The 22,266-nt window shown below is 35.2% G+C and overlaps 2 protein-coding genes across 2 annotated transcripts; one reads left to right on the forward strand and one right to left on the reverse strand.

Moving 5' to 3' along the window:
• Positions 1–271: 271 nt before the first annotated feature.
• On the reverse strand, positions 272–6,530 carry LOC105322360 (protein SET). The gene is made up of 8 exons (XM_011421012.4): positions 6,148–6,530; positions 5,178–5,249; positions 4,785–4,902; positions 4,238–4,401; positions 3,699–3,778; positions 3,376–3,446; positions 2,890–2,976; positions 272–2,387 (listed from the first exon to the last, which is right to left on the reverse strand). Exons 1-8 carry the CDS (start codon positions 6,415–6,417, stop codon positions 2,236–2,238), a joined length of 1,014 nt encoding a protein of 337 aa, XP_011419314.2. The 5' UTR covers positions 6,418–6,530; the 3' UTR covers positions 272–2,235.
• A 98-nt stretch (positions 6,531–6,628) lies between these two features.
• On the forward strand, positions 6,629–20,127 carry LOC105322359 (serine/arginine repetitive matrix protein 2). The gene is made up of 5 exons (XM_011421011.4): positions 6,629–7,189; positions 13,034–14,423; positions 15,899–16,069; positions 16,399–16,513; positions 17,143–20,127. The coding sequence occupies exons 1-5, from the start codon at positions 6,652–6,654 to the stop codon at positions 19,072–19,074; spliced, it is 4,146 nt and encodes a 1,381-aa protein (XP_011419313.4). The 5' UTR covers positions 6,629–6,651; the 3' UTR covers positions 19,075–20,127.
• Positions 20,128–22,266: the final 2,139 nt, after the last annotated feature.

Consider the following 22,266-nt stretch of genomic DNA (forward strand, 5'->3'; position numbering starts at 1 on the left):
ATGGCGATGTAGAATGTACATTCATACAGATGATGCATGTACAGCAACTGTTAAGAAATCAAAGACATAGAGGTTGTAAGGCGAGGAAAGAGCAATATGCTTTTTAGGAGTCATTAACTGGTTTAATTAATGGAGAAGATAACCTGTTGATGTAAATATGAACCCTCTTCATATACAAATTTATAAGGATTTTGAGACATTTGTAAACAATATAAACTCCCTTTCTATTGATCGAGGTTGTGGCAGGTTCAAAATAAAACAAAGACATAAATTTCTATCAATATATTTTATCTTCATCATTAATATGGTTTTACATGTACTATTATTACTTAAATTTCTCAATTCTCACAGGAAACATAATGACAATGCTGTAGTTCAAAAACTCAGAAGAATTTTAATGCTTTTAATACATAAACCTATTGTCTGTCCCAAAATATTTTTGCTGCACAATTTCCTTAGATTATTCTATATTTATAAATACATCTGGGTTCTAACAATGTGCATTCAATAGCATGAAAAACTCCCAAGATTTCCCCTTTGAAACACCCCCTGTAGCTTGTCAGGTTTCAATACAAGGCTTAAAACAAAAAGGCTACGGGAATTTCCTTTGCAAAAAGATAAATGTACTCAGATGATAATAATGAGAAATTGTGCAAGGTATTCCAAGTAACTTCAAAATGGCGGAAAGATATACCAGGTAAACACTTTCCATTATAAATCTCTGTAAGAAATCGGTATTTGTTCTTGGTTTTTTTTCCGAGTGAGAAATGGTAATGTGTCGATGAAGATACATGTACATGCATCTTGGATAATTTCCCTTTCATCAATTTTAATATCTTGGGACAGACTTTATTCAAGTAGCAAATCAGAGATCCTGGCATGTTTATGGTACAATTTCAAACATTTTATCATTAATTTACACAAAATGAAACGGTTAACAATTGGCATGACTGTGTGGTTTTACACTTTTGAAATAGTCTGATAAATAAAGTATGGGCTACAACAGTGATTCTTGGAAATACCTCATACTTGCATCGTGTTGAATGGTCAGTCAGAATTAGAGGCACTTGCTACAATCATTTTTTTGTTAGAGAGCAATCAAATTCAGCTTTAAATTCAGGAGAAGTAGTTGTAATGAATAAATTTTGATAAGTACCAGGTATGTCTGAGAATTTTGCAAGACTTTGTAATAATGACAGAAACTGTGTGCTAAAACTTGATTCATAGAAATAATATATATTTGAACACCAAAGAAACTCTGATGTTTATATTAATTGTTTTAATCCAAAATAATCAAAATATCTTCCTCAACCCATGTATGATTTACAATGAGTTTTGTTTGAAGCATCTTTTATGTGCATTTAAAGCATGTCTTTACATTTAAAAGCTACCTTTCTTATTTGCTCCAACAGAAAACAATGAGGTATCAGACTATGAACTTGGTGTGTTTAAGAAATCTTCCCAATGGCAACAAAGTTTAAACCCATTCCTTTAAGGGACCAAAATGAAGTTGGCTTCACATTAAAAAAAATATTCTGATGGTAAATCTGACAGAAATAGAGACAGACTAATTGAAAAATGCACACCAACTATTTCATTTCTGGGACATACATGTACATGTAAATAGTTAAAATGAGAACAAAATATACTTATGCTACATAAAACAATGATGGTTTTTTTTAACTGGAGAACACCACCTTACATTAAGAAGGCTGGGTGGTCCACGTATTAGCCCTCAGATCGACTTTAGATTTCTAGAGATGATTTTTAAAGCTATAAACTATAACTTTGTAAAGAAAAATTCATAAGTTAAAACTTAAAATATGAATATTTTTCTAATTTTTCACACAGAACTCTTCTTTATTAGGAGATCAATTTTGTCTACAAATGGCCATAACCATCCAGCCCTCTTAATTGCAGATTATATGACATCATGATGTCCAACCCGAAACATATCTACTGGCACCGAATTCAAAATATTTCAAAGCTTTATACTATATAGAATAGGTTCAATGAAACATACAAAACAACTTTTATGTGTATTTTTGTGTATACCACATAAGTAATGAGACAAACAAGTGCAAATAATTGCCTTATTTAACGATGCAAATGGGCTGTCCAACTGAACACAAGATCAAACAAACAACAATAAATAATAGAACAGTGTGTTCTAACAGTTAAAAATTTCAGCTGATGTATGAATATATATAAATGTGTTACAATTAATAGTTCCCTTCACTCTCCCCCTCCCCCCTCCTTTGATCCGTTTACGACCACTGGAGCTTCGCTTGACCCGTTCACTGCTGTCTTGGCTTTTGTAGGTTCCTCCTCTCCTTCATCAGCTGCCTCTTCATCATCATCTCCATCTTCAATCACCTCAACACCATCTGAGAAAATAAAAAGATAGCTTGAATTCAGGAACAATATTACTAAGCAGGACAAGTTCTTCTCAACAATTGAACATTTGCAAACCCACGTACAGTATGGCAAAATAAACTACAAGAAAAAATAAATTCCTATTTTAATTTGTTTTTTAATCTTCCCACCCAGCAATTTTGGAGTATGAAAAGGCCTGTTGATACACCATACTGTGGAATCATTAAATTTCGTGGGGGCCAATTTTCATGGATTGCTTAAATTTTACAGGTTCGAGGGGACGTAATTTCGTGTATTTTCGTATACATACAAAAAGATTACGACTTTATAGCCCTAGTTGATTAGTTCATGGGGGTGTAATTTCGTGGATGAGAGGTAGCCACCAATTCCACGAAAATTGAGCCACCACGAAATCTAATGATTCCACAGTAATTTATCAAGTTATTTTCTAAAAAATATACCATATCTGAACCTTTCTTTGACTGGTGCTTTTACAATGCTCTTCGCTCTTACCATCATCATCGTCCTCTTCACCCCCAACAAAGTCCACCGTCTCAAATTCCTCCTCCTCTTCATCTTCTACTTCATACACTTCCTCACCTACAAACACAGATTAGAAACTTTAGAACCTTCATACTCCATACATGGACATGTACCTGTGATGTACACTGTAGTAGTTACAAACTAATTCAATATACATGTACTTGAACAAAGGTATTGAATTCTTGCACTATACACACATTTAGTCAAAAATTCAAATGGTAACTCGTCCAAAAAATATTAACAATACTGACAGGAAATTTCCACCAGATCAAAAAAGTGCTTCTGATTTGTAGATTTGTGAGATATGTTTATCTACATGTAAATATACATTTGCAACTCAAATATAAGGGAAATCACTCTCATGCAAAATACAACAAGAAATTGTAGGTCTATTGAATTTCGTTTACAGTCTATGCATTTGGTTCATGTGTTTGATTAATAGTTATAGAAATTTACCATCTTCATCATCGTCTTCATCCAGTACAACCACAGAATCATCCAAGTCTTCTTCATCATCATCTTCATCACTTATACATAACAGGAGATAATTTTACAAACTAGATACAGCAAGTCTAAATGAGTGAATTTTTACATTAATATCAAATATAATGATAATTATAGGAAGAAAATATAGATCATCAGTATCCCCAATGTTACTTTTTACAATATAAAAGCTGAAATAAATGCACTTTATGATAGGATGATTTACCTGATAAAACACATAAAAACTAACTTTGTTGCATTAGTAAAATATTCCAAAAACTACAAGCAACAAATACCTCACTCCATTTTCATCTACGAATGATTCAGGGGCAAGATAATACTGCAAGGGGTTGGGCCACATGTCGTCTTTGATTACCTGTTTAAAAGGAGATCAATATCATTTGGAAATCAAATAGGAGTCATAATAATAATATCTACATGTATCTACCAGGTATCACGCATCTTTCAGTTCAGTTTGGTTCAGAAAATTGTTTGTTTTGGTAAGGTCTATTTTCTTTTTTGTTATAAAATGAAATAATCTAAGAACAGTGACTACTACCGGTATATATATAAGAATGTTGTGCTGTAAATAGACGCAAGCAAAAATTAAAATATGTTGCAACTAAAGTACCATATATGGTACCTTGCTTTCCTGTGTAGACCGGTAATGCAAATATAAAACAAATCAAAGTGATATTGGAAAACAAGAACCCAATAAAACCCTTACTGTTTAACCATAGCATAGAAAGTATACAACACAAACTAGAAAATCAATTTTATTATTAATATGAAATTTAACCCTAACTTTGAACCTTGACCTTCATGTCCTACAAACCTCAGCTATGTCATCAGCAGATGGATCGCTGACATCATTGAACCACGTGAAGAAGGTCCGTCCGTTTCCATGGCGGCGTTTCCGGTTGGCTTGCTGCTGTGCTCTCTTAGTTAAGTCCATACCATCTTTCCACTTGATTTCTGTGGCATTAGACTCAGGATCACCTGCAAAAATTATGGTTTAGTCCCATACATATTTTGATAACTTTCAAATCAGGATTATGGATTAGCTTTGAAATTTTTTTTCAAAAGGCATACTATTAGTAAGTATATATTTTTCATTCAATATGACCCAATTTTTACTACACTTATTAATTCAACCAATCACCTACTTCCATTTTGTACAAAATATCCAAATTTAGAGTTTCTGGTTTATTTTCCAATTCAGACTAGTAGTAAGAACAACAATATGACCTGATTCAAGGTACTGTCATAATAATCATAATGTTCTAATGTTTCAAATGGTTTAAATTGTGATTACAAGGATGGTGGGTTCTTCAGCAATGTTTAAAATGAAATTTCAAAACTAGTTGAAAAAATAATGTTACCTGTATTTGCAAGGTGAAACTCTTTGGAGATGACATCATTGCTAAAGTATGGGTTCTTGGAGAAAGTAAAACCAATTCTGTACCCAGATTTAATGTCATCAAATTCTTCAACATTCACCTACAATGTATATTGAAAATTATTTTAACATTTAGACAGAGAGCAAGAAAACTGATACAATATGACCTTGATATAATGTAAACTTTTCAGAATAACAGCAAGATCTTTTATTAAAGCATACCTTTCCAACCATACATATATTAATTTACAGAATATACATCTGCAAGTTATAATAGATATAGGGTAAACCTCCAAAATTCTGAATCATTTATAATATCATGTATAATCGATTCAGATAATACATATGAACATTCCTGTCCAACTTTTATTCTTACCGTAGTCAAATAGTGCAGGCACTCTTCCTCTTCATCATCTAGAATTGCTGAGATTTGAGGATGATTCATAAACTTGTTATTGTTAAGAAATAGTTCAAACTCAAAACATGTAGATACGATCAAAATGGATATCGGAGAAGGTCATCTGATGCACTAGCATTGTTACGCATGTACATTCAGGTTTGTTCCATTTACCTGTACAAAGTTGTGTTTACAAAGTCTTCAAATAAAGTTTGGTAAATCAAAATAACAGGAACACACAAACAGGGGGCATGACAAAGTTTTCACATCATTTTAATGAGACATTTGGTCATATCACAATTGTAGCTTCAGTACATCATTGGACCTGACAAAGCTACATCATTGGACCTGACAAGACAATGCAAAAAATTTTTTTATCTCTCTTTGTCACATAGTTAAACATCACCAAAAAAATGGATATTAAAATGGACACGAAAAATATTCATAACAGGATGGAATAAATAATGATGGACCAGACAAGGATTTAAACCAAGGCCCCCTAAATCTCTAGTCAGGTTCTCTACTATAAACTGAGCTATTTGGTGCTGGCCATTATTGTACTTGTTTGACCGTCACATTCCTCCCCTCCATCAATTATCTTAGCTTTCGAATATCACCACAGGCTCTTCCCTTGCAGGAGTTAACCTGTCAGTTCCAGGGATTGACAAGGCACCAGATGTAATGGGATGCGAGATACAATGATGGACCAGAACCAATTTTAGAACTTTGACCCCCTGAATCTCTAGTTTAAGGTACTAATACTAGCTTTTCAAACCGCAAGAGTTTGTGAACAATTCTACTCAAAGTTAAACTAAAATAAAGACATCAGAAAATAATTCCAACAATCTGAAAAAAGACTGGACAACATAACAATTTAAAAAAACCCCACCATGCACAGCATCTGAAACCTGCAACATTTTCTGTTAAGAGTCACAAACTGAAAGGATACTGCAGTTATCCAAAAATTGGAAATGTTCTTGATCATATCATTGCGCTTTTCATAATGTGGTTTCCTCAATTTGTTGTACTTCTGTTCAACTTTAAGGATTTCTTCACTGGCTTTCTCATTCAAAGCATCAATTTCATTTTGACAAGCATCAATGTCTTCCAAAGCCTTTTGTGTGGCAGAATCAAAATCTTGGCTTTGATCCCCTTCAAACGAAGAATCTGGATTGGATACCTTAGCCCGCTTTGCGGGTGAGGCTGTATCTGCAGACATTACTCACTACTTTCTTCTTCTGCCAACAGTTCAGAACTTTCCAAGTTTGGGATTTCACAAATTGCGGGAAGATGCACGCTTACTTCAAGGGTTTATTACGGATTTTGTCAAATGAATTTTGATTGGATAAATTGGAGGACCGGAAATGCAGGATTCTTAATTCAACGAATGAGCAATAAGAAAACAAAATCATGTTCGGGTCTTCTGTTTACATCCGGGAATTTGACAAACAAAATGGCCGACGAAGAAACGGCAGACCGCAACGATGCGAGTTGTTCTGTGGGAAATAACATATTCGAAATTTTGCAAAATCAGTCAAAGACAGACGCAACAAAACCACAAGTATCTGTACGAGTTGAAGACAAAGCTGACACAAACGGGAAGAGTAAGAAAGATCCATTTTTATTTCGTAACCTACCTGGGCTCCATGTTTCCCATGCTGTTGACCCTGTGCATGTTTCATCGGACAACAACAGCAAATTGAGCTCCTTTGATGAGTCTAGTTCGTCCCCCGAAAATAAAAGACTGCATTTAACAGTATCGCAACAAGGAGCTAATATTCCGGATCCATGTGTCAGTCCTGAGTCCAATAAGAGAAAACGCATTCAGCATGACTACAGGAGGCTGTCTAACTCTGGGTATCTAGATGATTATGTTTGTCGTGAAGGAAGGTTTTCATCAACAAGTGAATCAGAAGCTGGTGTCTCCCCATCCCCTCCAAAGACCAAAATGAAACCTTCAGTGAATGGTGCTTCAGTTGTTTCTCCAAAAGGTAGGTATTTGTGTGTTCTCTTTAGCCTTAGGAGATAGGTGGGCTGGCATAATCTTAATATCTTTGAAAACCATCATATTTCAATTAAATACAATATATTAAAATATTTCATCCAATGAAATAATGGGATTTATACCGAGTGCAGCGAGAGGTAGACAAATCTTTTTAGGATTAAACAGTCAATTTTCAAAGTCTATAATTAAAAGGACCTAGACAAGATTTGAGCTGAGAATTTTCATATTTTATTTTTCCGTTTTTAATGTTAAAAATGGTTAATATGGCCATTTTTAATCTTTGTCAAAATTAGAGAGTCAATTATTGAGTTACAAACAAGATAAAGAGTATGGAATTCTTATTTTTGTTAAAAAAAAAAAAAAGCTTGTCTTGTTATTTACGTATGTGCATGTTGTTTTGGTAAAAGTTTCAATTAAATGTTGCTTTCTTTTGTCGATAATATAATTTTTTGAACACATAGAATCAGTTTATCTTAATTGCCATGAGTCATTTTGTCCAAGATATTGTAATTTCTTTACTTTACATTATTTGTAAACAAATATGTTTGCATAAAAATTCTTATCTCTTGTAACTTGACTTTTAAGTTGTCATCATTCCAATTTTGTTCAATCATTTAAAATAAACAAGTGAACTTTTTTATACATAAAAAAGATGAAAAATATATTTTGACCCTTTAGTCATTTATTGCATCTCTAAGGCAGTAGATGCAGAATGAGGGATGATTTTTATTAAGGCAAAAAAAAAATATGTGTGTTACCTATTTCATCAGATTTTAAAATAGGGTAGGTAGGTCGTTTTTTTTTGTTTTTTTTTTAATGAGCTTTTCAGTTTTCCCCTTTCCTAGCATATGATATTTCTATACATTAAGAAAATATAATTTACAGGTGGAGCAATTGTGAATAGTGACAACTGTTACAGAATTAACCCCTTCACGGTAAATGCGGTACTGCTCTTTTGCAGGGCAAATTGACATAGTTTGAGAAAATATGACGTAAAGTCAAATGTTTCATTTACGTCATTTAATTATGTACCTACTGAAAATTCGGCAAAGTATATCATTGTGCCCTGCAAGAGAGCATTACCGCAGTTATCGTGAAGGGGTCTATTAAAGCTTTCTTAAATCTATGATTATTTTAGAATGTAGGACGAAGATTTTATTTTCATGTAAATAAAAAATATAGATATGACAGCACTATAGATTAACTGAGTATAATACTCATTACCACAAATATATAATATAGTAGTTATTAGTTCTATTTTCCTGGTCAACTGACATTATAACAGCTAGTAGACATTAATAACGTACATTTTTAACTGTAGGTGTTTAATTCAGAAACAGAGGAAATTCTGGTTGATCAGACGAGAGCCTTAGAATTAAATCTTTTCAATCATTTTTAAAAAAAAAATGAATACATCATTAATGGTTTAAGACTAATTTTGAAAATTTCATTTGCAACTGAAATGCAGCATTTTGAAATCATATTTATAATGTGAATGATTGTTAGGTCTATTCAAAGACTTACGATGTCTGCAGTCTCCACAGTGAAACCCAGAATTATAATAAAAATTTTGCCTCTGCTTTTTTCATGTACACCTTTATATTAGTTTATAACACATCACTGCCTTATAAAAACTATTTATTGCATTGATAATTTAACTAAAACAACTAAGGATAACTTTCATCCATGCTGTCAATCTGCACTTTGAAATCTTTAAAATGCTTTGATAAGTGGTGTTTTCTATTGAATTGTTACAAGCGTTTTTTAAACTCTGATTTGTAAAGACTCTATTGTTTAAACCAATTACAGTTGGTAATCTGGATTTGGAATAAAAAGTGTTAGGGTCGGCGCATAAAAAATATGGTCGGTCGGGAAACCGGAAACACACATATTTTTTTTTTTGGCCTTAGTAAGATAAAATTATGACAAAAATTTATAACTTCAGGTGCCTGTGCACTGAATGTTCACAAGAAATCATATGTCTCTGTTTCAACTACAGACTTAACATGCTTCCATGTTCGCATTTAAAAGATTATGATCAGTGACTCAAAACTGCAGCCAATCATAGAACAACATATCACTGAGTTTCATATTGAGATCTACCAAGGGTGTATGAGGTTCAGAGTGGACTGAAAAACCTTGGCTACGGTATACCTTGATTGAATTTGGAGACATATTTGTCACATATATTATCTTGATAGTTTTGACACCAAAAACATGCAACTTGTAAAAAAAAAATAACAAGTTTATTGTAAATCCATTTGATCTTGTTTTCTAATCTTAGCTTTTAGTATTGGATTTCTTTTGGTTATTATATATGCCTATATGGTTATTTGATTGTGAAATTGTCCATGGATTTATCTTAATCGGCTCTAAATACTCATCCTTTGAAGAAAAGAATATATATACCAAACATCAGATTATAATCCTTTCCATGGGAAGATACCTCTAATTGTTTGAAGAGCTATGACTATTGCTACATGGTTTTTAGCTCACCTGAGCTGAAAGCTCAAGTGAGCTATTCTGATCACATTTTGTCCGTCGTCCGTCTGTCCGTCCGTCTGTCTGTCCGTCTGTCCGTCTGTCCGTCTGTAAACTTTTTACATTTTGAACTTCTTCTCTAAAACCGCTTATCCAATTTCAACCAAATTTGGCACAAAGCATCCTTATTGGAGGGCGAATATAAATTGCAGAAATAAAAGTTAGATCTGTATTCAAAGCGGAGAAAACCTTGAAACTGTAGAAAAAGGGGGGTGCATTTTTAAAAATCTTCTTCTCAAGAACTACCGAGGCAAATTCAACCTAGTTCAGCATAAATTATCCTTATGGGAAGGAAAATATAAATTGCAAAAATTAAGTGGTAATTCTGTTTCAAATCTGAGTTATTACGAAAATAATAATAAAGGAAAGGCGTGCTTCAATCAGTTTAATAGCTTCGGGTTCGGCATCCGGTAAAATGATTCCATACTTCTAAAACGAGTTTCTTTGTTTAAAGTAGCCATGACATTATACGAAAAAGGGTCGATCTGACTATGATGAATTTGCTTGTTGTGCAACAGTTCGCGTATGAAGGGAAATTTTGAAACATACAAAATATATTGGTGCCGATTTTGTGAAGTAAATTGAGGCTAAATATTTCAATGCGTTGACAGTTTTCACACATGACGTTGGTGTTAGCTTGTTCTGATTTTCGTTTCGTTCTCATTATGCTTTGTAACCTGGAAACTATCGTCTGTATTTCGTGATTTTTACGTATCAAATCGAACAGAGACTTCGGTAAATCAAACAGTTACCTGTTTACCTGCGCAAATTAAGCAAAATCGGATGTAGGGGTACTGAAATACAATTCATTCTATCGGTAATTCGGCATTATCTTTTGCGTAATGGTACATGTAGATTAATGCAATAGGTTTTGTTGAGATGCTCGGCATTTTCTCGAGTTTATTCAGTTTAAATAGAGTTTGATATCGCTGACGGAAATATGTAGGTATATACATGTATATATATGATTCATTTCGAAAAAATAAATTGTGTTCTTTATTTGTTATACATGTAGTGCATGTTTCTTGTGTTTAATTGTTTACAATTTCTATTTACCAACCATATTTGAGTGTTAAGTTTCGAATTATAAGCAAGATACAGAGATTTGCTCACATTTCTATGTTTGTACATAGATCTTAAAAACTAAAGCTTAAAAAGGTAAAAAATTTGTCAATATTAAGAAAATTTTCAAAGTCTGTTCTTCCAGAAACCAACTTAAACAACTTATTGTATTGTAAACTTAACCTTTTTAGCTCACCTGAGGGTGGGGCCACAATTGGTTTAACAAGTTTAACAAATGAATATATAGAGTAAATCTTTAAAAATCTTCTCCTCAGAAACTAATCAGCCAGGAAAGCTGAAACTTGTGTGAAAGCATCATCAGGTAATGTAGATACAAATTTGTGAAAATCATGATCCCCGGAGGTAGGGTGGGGCCACAATGAAGGATCGAAGTTTTACATAGGAATATATATATAGAATAAATCTTTAAAAATCTTCTTCTCAGAAACTAATCGGCCAGGAAAGCTGACACTTGTGTGGAAGGATCCTCAGGTAGTGTAGATTCAAAGTTGTGAAAATCATGACCCCCAGGGTAGGGTGGGGCCACAATGGGGGATCGAAGTTTAACATAGGAATATATAGAGAAATCTTTAAAAATCTTCTTCTCAGAAACTAATCAGCCAGGAAAGCTGAGACTTGTGTGAAAGCATCATCAGGTAGTGTAGATTCATAGTTGTGAAAATCATGACCCCCGGGGGTAGGGTGGGGCCACAATGGGGGTCGATGTTTTACATAGGAATAAACAGAGTAAATCTTTAAAAATCTTCTTCTCAGAAACTAATCAGCCAGGAAAGCTGAAACTTGTGTGGAAGCATCCTCAGGTAGTGTAGATTCAAATTTGTGAAAATCATAACCCTGGGGGTAGGTTTGGGCCACAATCGGAGGTCGATGTTTTACATAGGAATAAACAGAGTAAATCTTTAAAAATCTTCTTCTCAGAAACTAATCAGCCAGGAAAGCTGAGACTTGTGTGAAAGCATCCTCAGGTAGTGTAGATTCATAGTTGTGAAAATCATGATCCCCAGGGGTAGGGTGGGGCCACAATGGGGGGTCAAAGTTTAACAAAGGAATATATAGGGTAAATCTTTAAAAAATCTTCTCAGAAACTAATCAGCCAGATGTTTCTTTATAATTGTTAAGACTTTGGCCCTAGGACAATTCTTTGGCCTCCCGAGAAGGTTCAGAGTTTGATTTACGTTTATATCTAATATATAAACTATTGTTAAGGATCTTTTTGAGAACTGCAATACTCAACATATGAAATGACTATAAAATCATCTTGTTAGAAAAGGGACTAATGATTATAAACATAAGAATATCCAGGGGGAAATGGATTTTATTTATACAGGATCTACATGTATTATTGTACATTGTCCAGATAGTTTGTATTATGACTCCATTAAGCTGATTTTATCATACCTATTGTTCCTCAGGTGAGCGATGTGGCCCATGGGCCTCTTGTTTTTCCAAATGTCAAAATGATTGTAAATTTAGAGTCGATGAGAAACATGTATTCTTAATAGCCCTATAGCAGATCCATTTCTGAATTAATGGTAATGGTTTATCATGGGAGATATTTAATGATTATCTGTAGGATACTGCACCAGAGTTTTATTTGATTGCGTTGCGTAACATGACATGTTGTTTGTCTTCAAAGTTTCCTTGAAGAGCCAGGCCTTTGTTCCTTATGTACATGCAGAACTGATAATGATTTCCTTGAGCATGTTGATATATGTTAGCATTTTGTTCTGACAGACAAAAAGCACAAAGAGGAAAGTTGTTTGAATAATTACATTGATGATCCTGAGTCTGTCATTCAGCTAGTCTATAACATGTAAAAGTTAAACTTTTCAAGATAGAGATTTCATACTCATGGTAATTGTACATTTTGTCCATAGCCATTAACAGATATTAATGTCAAAGTCAGCCTACTTGCAATTATAATGGTTTGATTGGTTACTTTACAAGTTAGAATAAGGTGTTTGATGAACACACTTTATTTTTTGAATGCTCTATAAATACCAATTGATTGGAGCCATTTTTTTGTCTACCATTTTTTTTTTGAGTTAAAACTGTCTATGCCACAACTACATGTACTTAATATTTTCACAATTCTTTTTTGATTAGAAATTTAGGTAACTTCACCATAAGCAAAAAAAATATCTTTATAAGATTAGAAATTATTTTTGAAGCATTAATAAATTATAAACATTATTTTCTCCCCTAGGATCGTCCCCTGGGAAGAAAGATATTTTGGTGAACATTGGGAGTAATGATGTAAAAGACAGCCCTATCAAATCAGAGCCAACATCGGGGACTCCAGAAAAGAAGGAAAAGAAGCACCACCACCATCACTCCAAGCACCACCGACATCACAAACATAAGCACCACACAGAAAGAAGGCAAGGGCCAGCAGAACTCACTAACCAGAGTCCTGTGGAGTCCCCAGGTAAAAGTCCAGGTGTACTCGGTAACGTGACGGACTCGCCACAGAAAACCTACATTCTAAGTCGGGACGAGTTCACTAATACAATAAGGATTTCCTCCAGCAAGAAGCGCATTGTCAACAACTGTGGTGTGCAAGTGAACCTTAGAAGACGAACTGAAAATAAGTATGTGCAGGTGAATTTGTCAAGGAGGCATGATACGTCAGGTGTTCAGACACCTGAAAAGGTGAGTGTGAATGGACATAGCATTAAACACAGTGTGATAACCGGCTCGCGTGTGTCTCGCGGGGTACAGACTGTTCAGACTGCAGAAAGCACAGCTAAAACCCCCAAACCAACAGAGATCGTACCTAAAGAAGAGAACACAGCTAAAACCCCAAAACCAACAGAGAACGTAGCTAAAACAGAGAGCACAACTAAAACCCCCAAACCAACAGACAGACAGCAGCACAGTGAGAAAGGTTCCGAAAGGAAAGAGGAGAGCATAGACACTGAAAAATTGATTGATTCAAAGTTTGTTCCATATGATAAACATCTGTCCTCCACTTGCGTAGATAATCCACTTGTGAAATCGAAATTTAAACATCTGATGCATTTGGAGCAGTACCCTAATGGTGGAGCATTAGTTCTTCATGTGTATCAAAGTGAAATCTCTAAACTGTCTCCAGAAGAGATGGAAGAATTTGTGAGGGACTATTTTGACTTTGTGTATGGGGAGAGCAGTGAGGGGGTAGCACACTGTGTGATGGGCATTGTGCACGACGCAATCACAGACATGCCCGATTTCATTGATTACTTTGCAGAGAAACATCCGGAAATCACCGTCAAGGCAGGAGTTTTGGGCAAGTCAGACATTGAAACAATGACAATGACGAAGTATCAGGAACAAATGGTGAAGTCTTACATGAATGGAACTTTTCGGTGTGGACCTCTCCTGCAGATCAGTTTGGTTGGCACAGTGCATGAGGAGGTGGGGGGATTCTTTCCTGCCTTTTTAGATGTGCTGGAAGCCAACCCGTTCCTGAAGGTGGTGATGCCCTGGGGTTCTCGCTCGGTGGTTCCCGACATGCCCAGAAACCGGAGCAATGATGGGCCCATTCTGTGGGCAAGGCCCGGGGAACAAATGGTCCCCACGGCAGACCTCCCAAAGTCCCCGTATAAACGGAAAAGGTAAGCCAGTACATGTACATTCTATTTTGCCATTCCTCTTCATATCCTGTGTGGTTTAAATGAGAATGGAGCTTTAAATAGATTTCATTTTAGTACTGTATTAATCTGTATGTGTTTTAGTGCAGTGCTGTTAAATACTAGAATGTTCCCAATTTCATTATTATTATTATGCATATTGACTATATAAATAATCTGAATTTTTTTTTGTCAATGATATATTTTTTAATCATCTATGCATATTTATGCATCATTAAAATGTATAGATCTATATTTAAAATTGTGTCAAATGATGTATATTATAGAAAAGAAATCCTTGAAATAGGAAATTGAATGGCAATGAAAGCACTTAATATAAGTGACTTAAGATCGGGGAGTTTATAAAACACATAAATGTACAATTAAGAATTTAGACCACACATGTATATACAGTGAAGCCTATTTTTGCAGTGGAAAATTTTATGGTTGTATTTTAAAGTAGAAATTGCTGTACTAGTAAATAAGTGTTAAAGTTAATAGGCTGTCAAAAATTAATTCTATATTTAACAACGACACTTAAAAATTGGTTCATAAGTGGAACACTGGAAGTGAAGACATTTTCGCAACAAAATTATTTGTTTTGAAGAAGAAAAAATAATTTTATGAGATTTTTTTTGTCTAAATCGGTTTGATTAGAATAATGAGATATTAGATAAAATTGAATTGATCCCATTAAGAAATATTTTTTCAAGTCTGCAGTTAATGATCTGATGTATAACTGAAGAGAAAGTTTCTGAAGGCAGAATGTAGAAATAGCAGAGCTTGAAAAAAAAAATTTCTTAATATTTTTATTCATGAAAAGTTATATTGTTCATCATGTTCATGTACACATCACGTTTGTAATGGGACAGTGAAGCAACTTTGAAATGATCAGAAAAAACTACTATCATATATTTGATACTATCACTCATGTATACTGTATAAGCACTGGCTCGATCTGAATTACATATAGTTTTACTGTCAATGATCAGCAGAGTGGTATACTGTGTAATTTCATTTTGTAATGCCAGCTTGCTATAGCTCCTAGCTGTCCCAATTTTTGTTCAACAAGAGACCCATTAAGTGAAAGCAGTCGTCAAAATTGCTTGCTGAAATGCTCTCTATCTGAAACTCATTGTCATCTGCTAAAAAAAAAATTGAAATTAAATGTAGGGAATTTCCCACATTATATAAGGATGTACATCCAATAACTGTGGTACATGTGTATTTTTCCTCATCTATCGATTCAAGTTTGCTTTAATTGTTTTTGGAATGGCAATCCCACTTTTCTGACACGTGTCAAGCATTCTTAGCTAGTACGTCACTACAAGTTTATATGCAAGTTTAGGAATAATCTTAACAAAATACGCAACTTTTTGTCATACAGCCTATTAAAATCGCTAGAGATATATGGATATTTTTAGTTAAAAGGTCACTAATCAATATGTGTGTCTATGTAGGGGACTGAATGAGTTGAAGAATCTCTCCTATCTTCCTCGGGCCTCTGAGCCTCGGGAGAACTTGGTGGAGGATCGGACTCGGTGCCATGCTGATCACGTGGGTCATGGCTTTGACCGGATGACCACTGCTGCTGTCGGCATGCTGAAGGCGGTCAAGTCGGAGGAGCAAGAGTAAGTCTACCAAGCTCTTGTGTCTCTGTACAAGAGAGACAACTCCTGCCTTTTTCATGTGTTATTATCCTCAAAAATATAATCAGTTTTTACACATAATGAGCAAAAGAAAATTGCAATATGGGTTGATGCAAGAGTCTTTATTTTAAAGAATGTACAAGTTAATGTAGACTAAGTTAAGAAATGAATAAAGATGTGTATGAAGCATTGAGAATTTTAAAAATGTTTTTGTCTGTCAGACATTTTTTAATTCATTTATATTTGATTATTAAGAATGAATTGAAATGAGTAGTTTTTTGTCTGACTGTGGTGTGTTTACTTTGACGCAGTGGTTGCAGCAGTGACTCGCGGGCCGTGAAAGATGTGATCTGCTTCCACTCAGGAGATTTTGTACAGCTGGTGGACAAGCTACAGCTAGATCTACACGAACCACCTGTCTCACAGGTAAAATATAAACGTGGTAAATAGTCACACTAAACCCCCTGTTTCACAGGTTAAAATAAAACAAATACAGTGTATTGTCACAGGTAAAAAAAAGAAGCTCAGTTTACTGTCACGGGTAAAATAAGAACTTGTTATAGAAACTTTGGACATATATATACTCACTTCATATTATATGAACTTAAGTTCAAATTTGACTTTGATATACTGTCATAGTGTCACAGGTTAAAAAAACTTAGCATAAAGGCACATGTAAAATAGAAACTCAATAGATTGTCACAGGTAAAATATGAATTTAGGTTAAAAAAAAAACTCGCGCTTTATAACTGTGCAAAGTTTGTGTAAGCAATATGCTCACATTAAATAATGGTACCAGTAAGAGGCATCTACTCCTTTTGCATTGCTTTCAAAATGCTTGTTTAAAGTGCCATGATATCTAAGCTCACTTTTAATTTTATGCCATGTGTGCATAAAAATAAGGATACGAAATACCAGCAGTACTTGCCTTCCCTTTTAGAATTTAAATGGTTTTGACTAGCATCCTCTTCAAACCTGTAAAATTATACAACTTTCAAAAATGAAATTTCAACATTAAATATGTACTAGTACATAAATTTTTCTCCACATTTCAGTGTGTAACATGGGTGGAAGATGCCAAGTTAAACCAGCTACGCAGAGATGGTGTCCGTTATGCTAGGATACAGCTGCGAGATAATGATATTTACTTTATTCCTCGTAACGTGATCCACCAGTTCAAGACCGTGTCGGCGGTCACCAGCATTGCCTGGCACTGTCGTCTCAGCCATTACTACCCAGACATCCCCGAGGAGGGGGAGGGAGTCAATGTTGAATCCATCGCCAAGCCGTTAGAATCTAGTGTCTCCACAGAAGAGATGGAAGAGAAACCTAAGAAAGTTTTGGAAGAGAAAATCCATTCTACAAACCATCCCGAAAAGAAACCAAAGGTTCCTTCCTCACATAGTGTAGAGAAAAAGGAGAAGTCGAGTCATCATCACTCAACTCCAGATAAAAAAGACAAGGGACATTCCTCTGGTACTTCAGATAGGAGAGACAAAGTTCCATCTCTTGCTACTCCCAGCAAAAAAATCAAAGTTGTCTCAGGTGAGGTACAGGATAAGAAAGACAAAGCATCCTCAAGTGGTGGTACCCCAGATAAAAGAGACAAAGTGTCCTCAAGTGGGACCCTGGATAAGAGAGACAAATTTTCTTCAAGTGGTACCCCAGTTAAGAAAGACAAAGTGTCCTCAAGTGGTACTCCCAATAATGGAGACAAAGTTCCATCAGCTGGTACCCCAGACAGAAAGGAGTCTCACAAACACCAGAGTTCTGGTGAGAAGGGCTCCGACAAATCTCACAGGCACAGTAGTTCGTCCAGTGACCGAAGCAAAGAGAAATCCTACAAACATCATTCTAGTTCATCCAGTCATTCAGACAAGTCCCTGAAACGGCCCCGGGAAGAGTCAGGAGACAAAGACAGTGAAGTGAAGAAAAAGCATTCAAAAGACTCTCATTCTGATAAACACCCAAAACATTCGGGCATGGAAAAAGTTCATAAACACTCAAGTTCTAAGTCCAGTCCTTCAAAATCTCTCCTTCATGGACAAAATTCTGTAGAAAAATCATCCAAGCATCACTCTGATTCTCCTAAACGAGAGCACAGCGACAAGTCAAGAAAACATCATTCGAGTTCCTCAGGGAAAGAGAGTAGGGACAGAACACCTCAGAAGAGACCCATGTCATCCGGGCATGGTCAAGGGGAAACGACGCCCATGAAAATGGCCAAGACAGATCGGCAGCAAAGTGCGGAAAAAACTCCCACAAAGTTCTCAGTTTCTTATTCCAGCCCAGAAAGCGGAAAGGAGAAAGGTCACCAGCAATCTACCCCAAAGAAACACAGTCACAGCAACCATTCATCATCCAGTGGGGGCAAGGCAGAGAAATCTCATCCAAAGCAAGCAGATAGCAGCAACAGCAGCAGTGGTGGTGTTGGAGACAGTGAGAGGAAAGAAAGAGTGAGTGAGAGTGAGAGAACATCAAAGGAGTCACAAGTGAAGGAGGAGAAATCAGAGGACAGATCTATAACTATGTCTCATTGCGAAAGCAGGAATAACAATAATCTCCCAACTCCCACCTGTAAAATGGAAGTTGAAGTCAGAAGTGAGAAAGTGACGGTGCAGACAGAAGATGTCAGTGTGGGGGATGATCAGCATCTTGTGGCATCGGTCAGTGAAATATCAACTAATATTGTGGAGAAAGTTGAAAATGTGGATCAGCCTTCAACAGCAGTAGTTCAAGAAAAGACTCCTATTCCTGTAGGAAAAATTGATGAAGAAACGGATGTGGTGAAGTCTGATAAACTGAGTCCGTGTGTTGTGGATGATCCATCAGATCTGAACTTGGATAGAAACTCTACCGTGGAAAAAAACTCGGTTTTGGTGGAGACTATGTCGAATGGCTCCAACTCCAAGGTACCTGAATGTAAAGAGTCACTGGAATCTTCCACTAACATTCAATCTGTTGATGTGGAGAAGAAAGAATCGTAGCGAAATGTGGAAGGGAATATGGATTTAAGGTTGTTTATGCACTAAAAGAATTATATATATTGATTTCTTTCCATGTATTTTTCGAAAGAATGACATGGAAATCCAAATCATTTGTAGTATTTAAAAATAGATTTCAACAGTTCTAATGTTTTATCAGAAATCAATGGTATGCAAGCTAAATACAATACATGTATTATGTATCACTGACAGTTTTAGTTGGTTTCAGTGTCCAAGCTGATTCATCATTTGAATTAAAAAAGATCAAATTAGAAATATAGAATGTATTTCTGAATCTCAATATACCTTGTTTAAGAAATGAGAAAAGTTCAATACTTCCATATTTGGTACTTTGGTTTTGGGGAATTTTGTTGAATCCTCGGCAAATTAAAGGATGTAAAGAAATGATTACTAGTATTTATACAAAATTATTTGTTTTGTTCTATCACTTATTCTTTCTTTTGGACAATGGTTCATTTCAGGATACTGTGGAATCATTTAAATTCGTGGGAGCCAATTTTCGTGGATTGTGGGATTTTTGCTTATTCGTGGGATGTAATTTCGTGTATGCACCGGTTTTCAGTTTCAGTTTCAAAGATAACTCTTTCTAAATTTGTTTTCGTTGTGGATGTAAATTCGTTGGGGAGGGCTACCCACGAATACCACGAAAATTGAGCCACCACGAATTCTAATGATTCCACAGTAGTTGTACAAACAACTCTTTTGGGTTTTGTTCCTGTCAGTAATTTATCAAACATTACAATTACATTACTATGTTTACATTGGCTTTAATGTACATGAGCAATTGTTGGGGTTTTTTTAATTCAGTCACAAAGGCAGCTACCTCTGAACATAACAATTGTGTGTAATTATTTATTATGATTCCTTATTGTGTACCAACCAAAATCATGTTACATTTGAGGACTTCTCTACTGCCTAATAATGATTTTTTTTTTTAGGTTGTTGTGAATTTTATGCATAGATTTGTACATGTACATGTATACAAATGTAAAGAAAAGAACCACGAGTAGAACAATTAAAAGGGTTGGATGGTCAGGACATTTTTTATTCTTAAGGCCATTCCAAGTTTTTTAGCTCACCTGAGCTGAAAGCTCAAGTGAGCTATTCTGATCACATTTTGTCCGTCGTCCGTCTGTCCGTCCGTCTGTCCGTCTGTCCGTCTGTAAACTTTTTACATTTTGAACTTCTTCTCTAAAACCGCTTATCCAATTTCAACCAAATTTGGCACAAATCATCCTTATGGGAGGGCGAATATAAATTGCAGAAATAAAAGTTTGATCTGTATTCAAAGCGGAGAAAACCTTGAAACTGTAGAAAAAGGGGGGTGCATTTTTAAAAATCTTCTTCTCAAGAACTACCGAGGCAAATTCAACATAGTTTAACATAAATTATCCTTATGGGAAGGAAAATATAAATTGCAAAAATTAAGTGGAAATTTTGTTTCAAATCTGAGTTATTACGAAAATAATAATAAAGGAAATGCGTGTTTCAATCAGTTTAATAGCTTCGGGTTCGGCATCCGGTAAAATGATTCCATACTTCTAAAACGAGGTTCTTTGTTTAAAGCAGCCATGACATTATACGAAAAAGGGTCGATCTGACTATGATGAATTTGCTTGTTGTGCAACAGTTCGCGTATGAAGGGAAATTTTGAAACATGCAAAATATATTGGTGCCGATTTTGTGAAGTAAATTGAGGCTAAATATTTCAATGCGTTGACAGTTTTCACACATGACGTTGGTGTTAGCTTGTTCTGATTTTCGTTTCGTTCTCATTATGCTTTGTAACCTGGAAACTATCGTCTGTATTTCGTGATTTTTACGTATCAAATCAAACAGAGACTTCGGTAAATCAAACAGTTAACTGTTTACCTGCGCAAATTAAGCAAAATCGGATGTAGGGGACGGGTACTGAAATACAATTCATTCTATCGGTAATTCGGCATTATCTTTTGCGTAATGGTACATGTAGATTAATGCAATAGGTTTTGTTGAGATGCTCGGCATTTTTTCGAGTTTATTCAGATTAAATAGAGTTTGATATCGCTGACGGAAATATGTAGGTATATACATATATATATATATGATTCATTTCGAAAAAATAAATTGTGTTCTTTATTTGTTATACATGTAGTGCATGTTTCTTGTGTTTAATTGTTTACAATTTCTATTTACTAACCATATTTGAGTGTTAAGCTTCGAATTATAAGCAAGATACAGCGATTTGCTCACAATTCTATGTTTGTACACAGATCTTAAAAACTAAAGCTTAAAAAAGTAAAATATTTGTCAATATTTATTAAGAAAATTTTCAAAGTCTGTTCTTCCAGAAACCAACTTTAACAACTTATTGTATTGTAAACTTAACCTTTTTAGCTCACCTGAGGGTGGGGCCACAATGGGGGGTCGAAGTTTAACAAATGAATATATAGAGTAAATCTTTAAAAATCTTCTCCTCAGAAACTAATCAGCCAGGAAAGCTGAAACTTGTGTGAAAGCATCATCAGGTAATGTAGATACAAATTTGTGAAAATCATGATCCCCGGAGGTAGGGTTGGGCCACAATGAAGGATCGAAGTTTTACATAGGAATATATAGAATAAATCTTTAAAAATCTTCTTCTCAGAAACTAATCGGCCAGGAAAGCTGACACTTGTGTGAAAGCATCCTCAGGTAGTGTAGATTCAAAGTTGTGAAAATCATGACCCCCGGGGTACGGTGAGGCCACAATGGGGGATCGAAGTTTAACATAGGAATATATAGAGTAAATCTTTAAAAATCTTCTTCTCAGAAACTAATCAGCCAGGAAAGCTGAAACTTGTGTGAAAGCATCCTCAGGTAGTGTAGATTCATAGTTGTGAAAATCATGGCCCCCGGGGGTAGGGTGGGGCCACAATGGGGGATCGAAGTTTAAAATAGGAATATATAGAGTAAATCTTTAAAAATCTTCTTCTTAGAAACTAATCAGCCAGGAAAGCTGACACTTTTGTGGATGCATCCTCAGGTAGTGTAAATTCATAGTTGTGAAAATCATGACCCCCGGGGGAAGGGTGGGGCCACAATGGGGGATCGAAGTTAAACATAGGAATATATAGAGTAAATCTTTAAAAATCTTCTTCTCAGAAACTAATCAGCCGGCAATGCTGAAACTTCTTTGGAAGCATCCTCAGGTAG

This window comes from Magallana gigas, chromosome 4, assembly GCF_963853765.1.
Source record: "Magallana gigas chromosome 4, xbMagGiga1.1, whole genome shotgun sequence".
In the NCBI taxonomy this organism is placed as follows: Eukaryota; Metazoa; Mollusca; class Bivalvia; order Ostreida; family Ostreidae; genus Magallana; species Magallana gigas.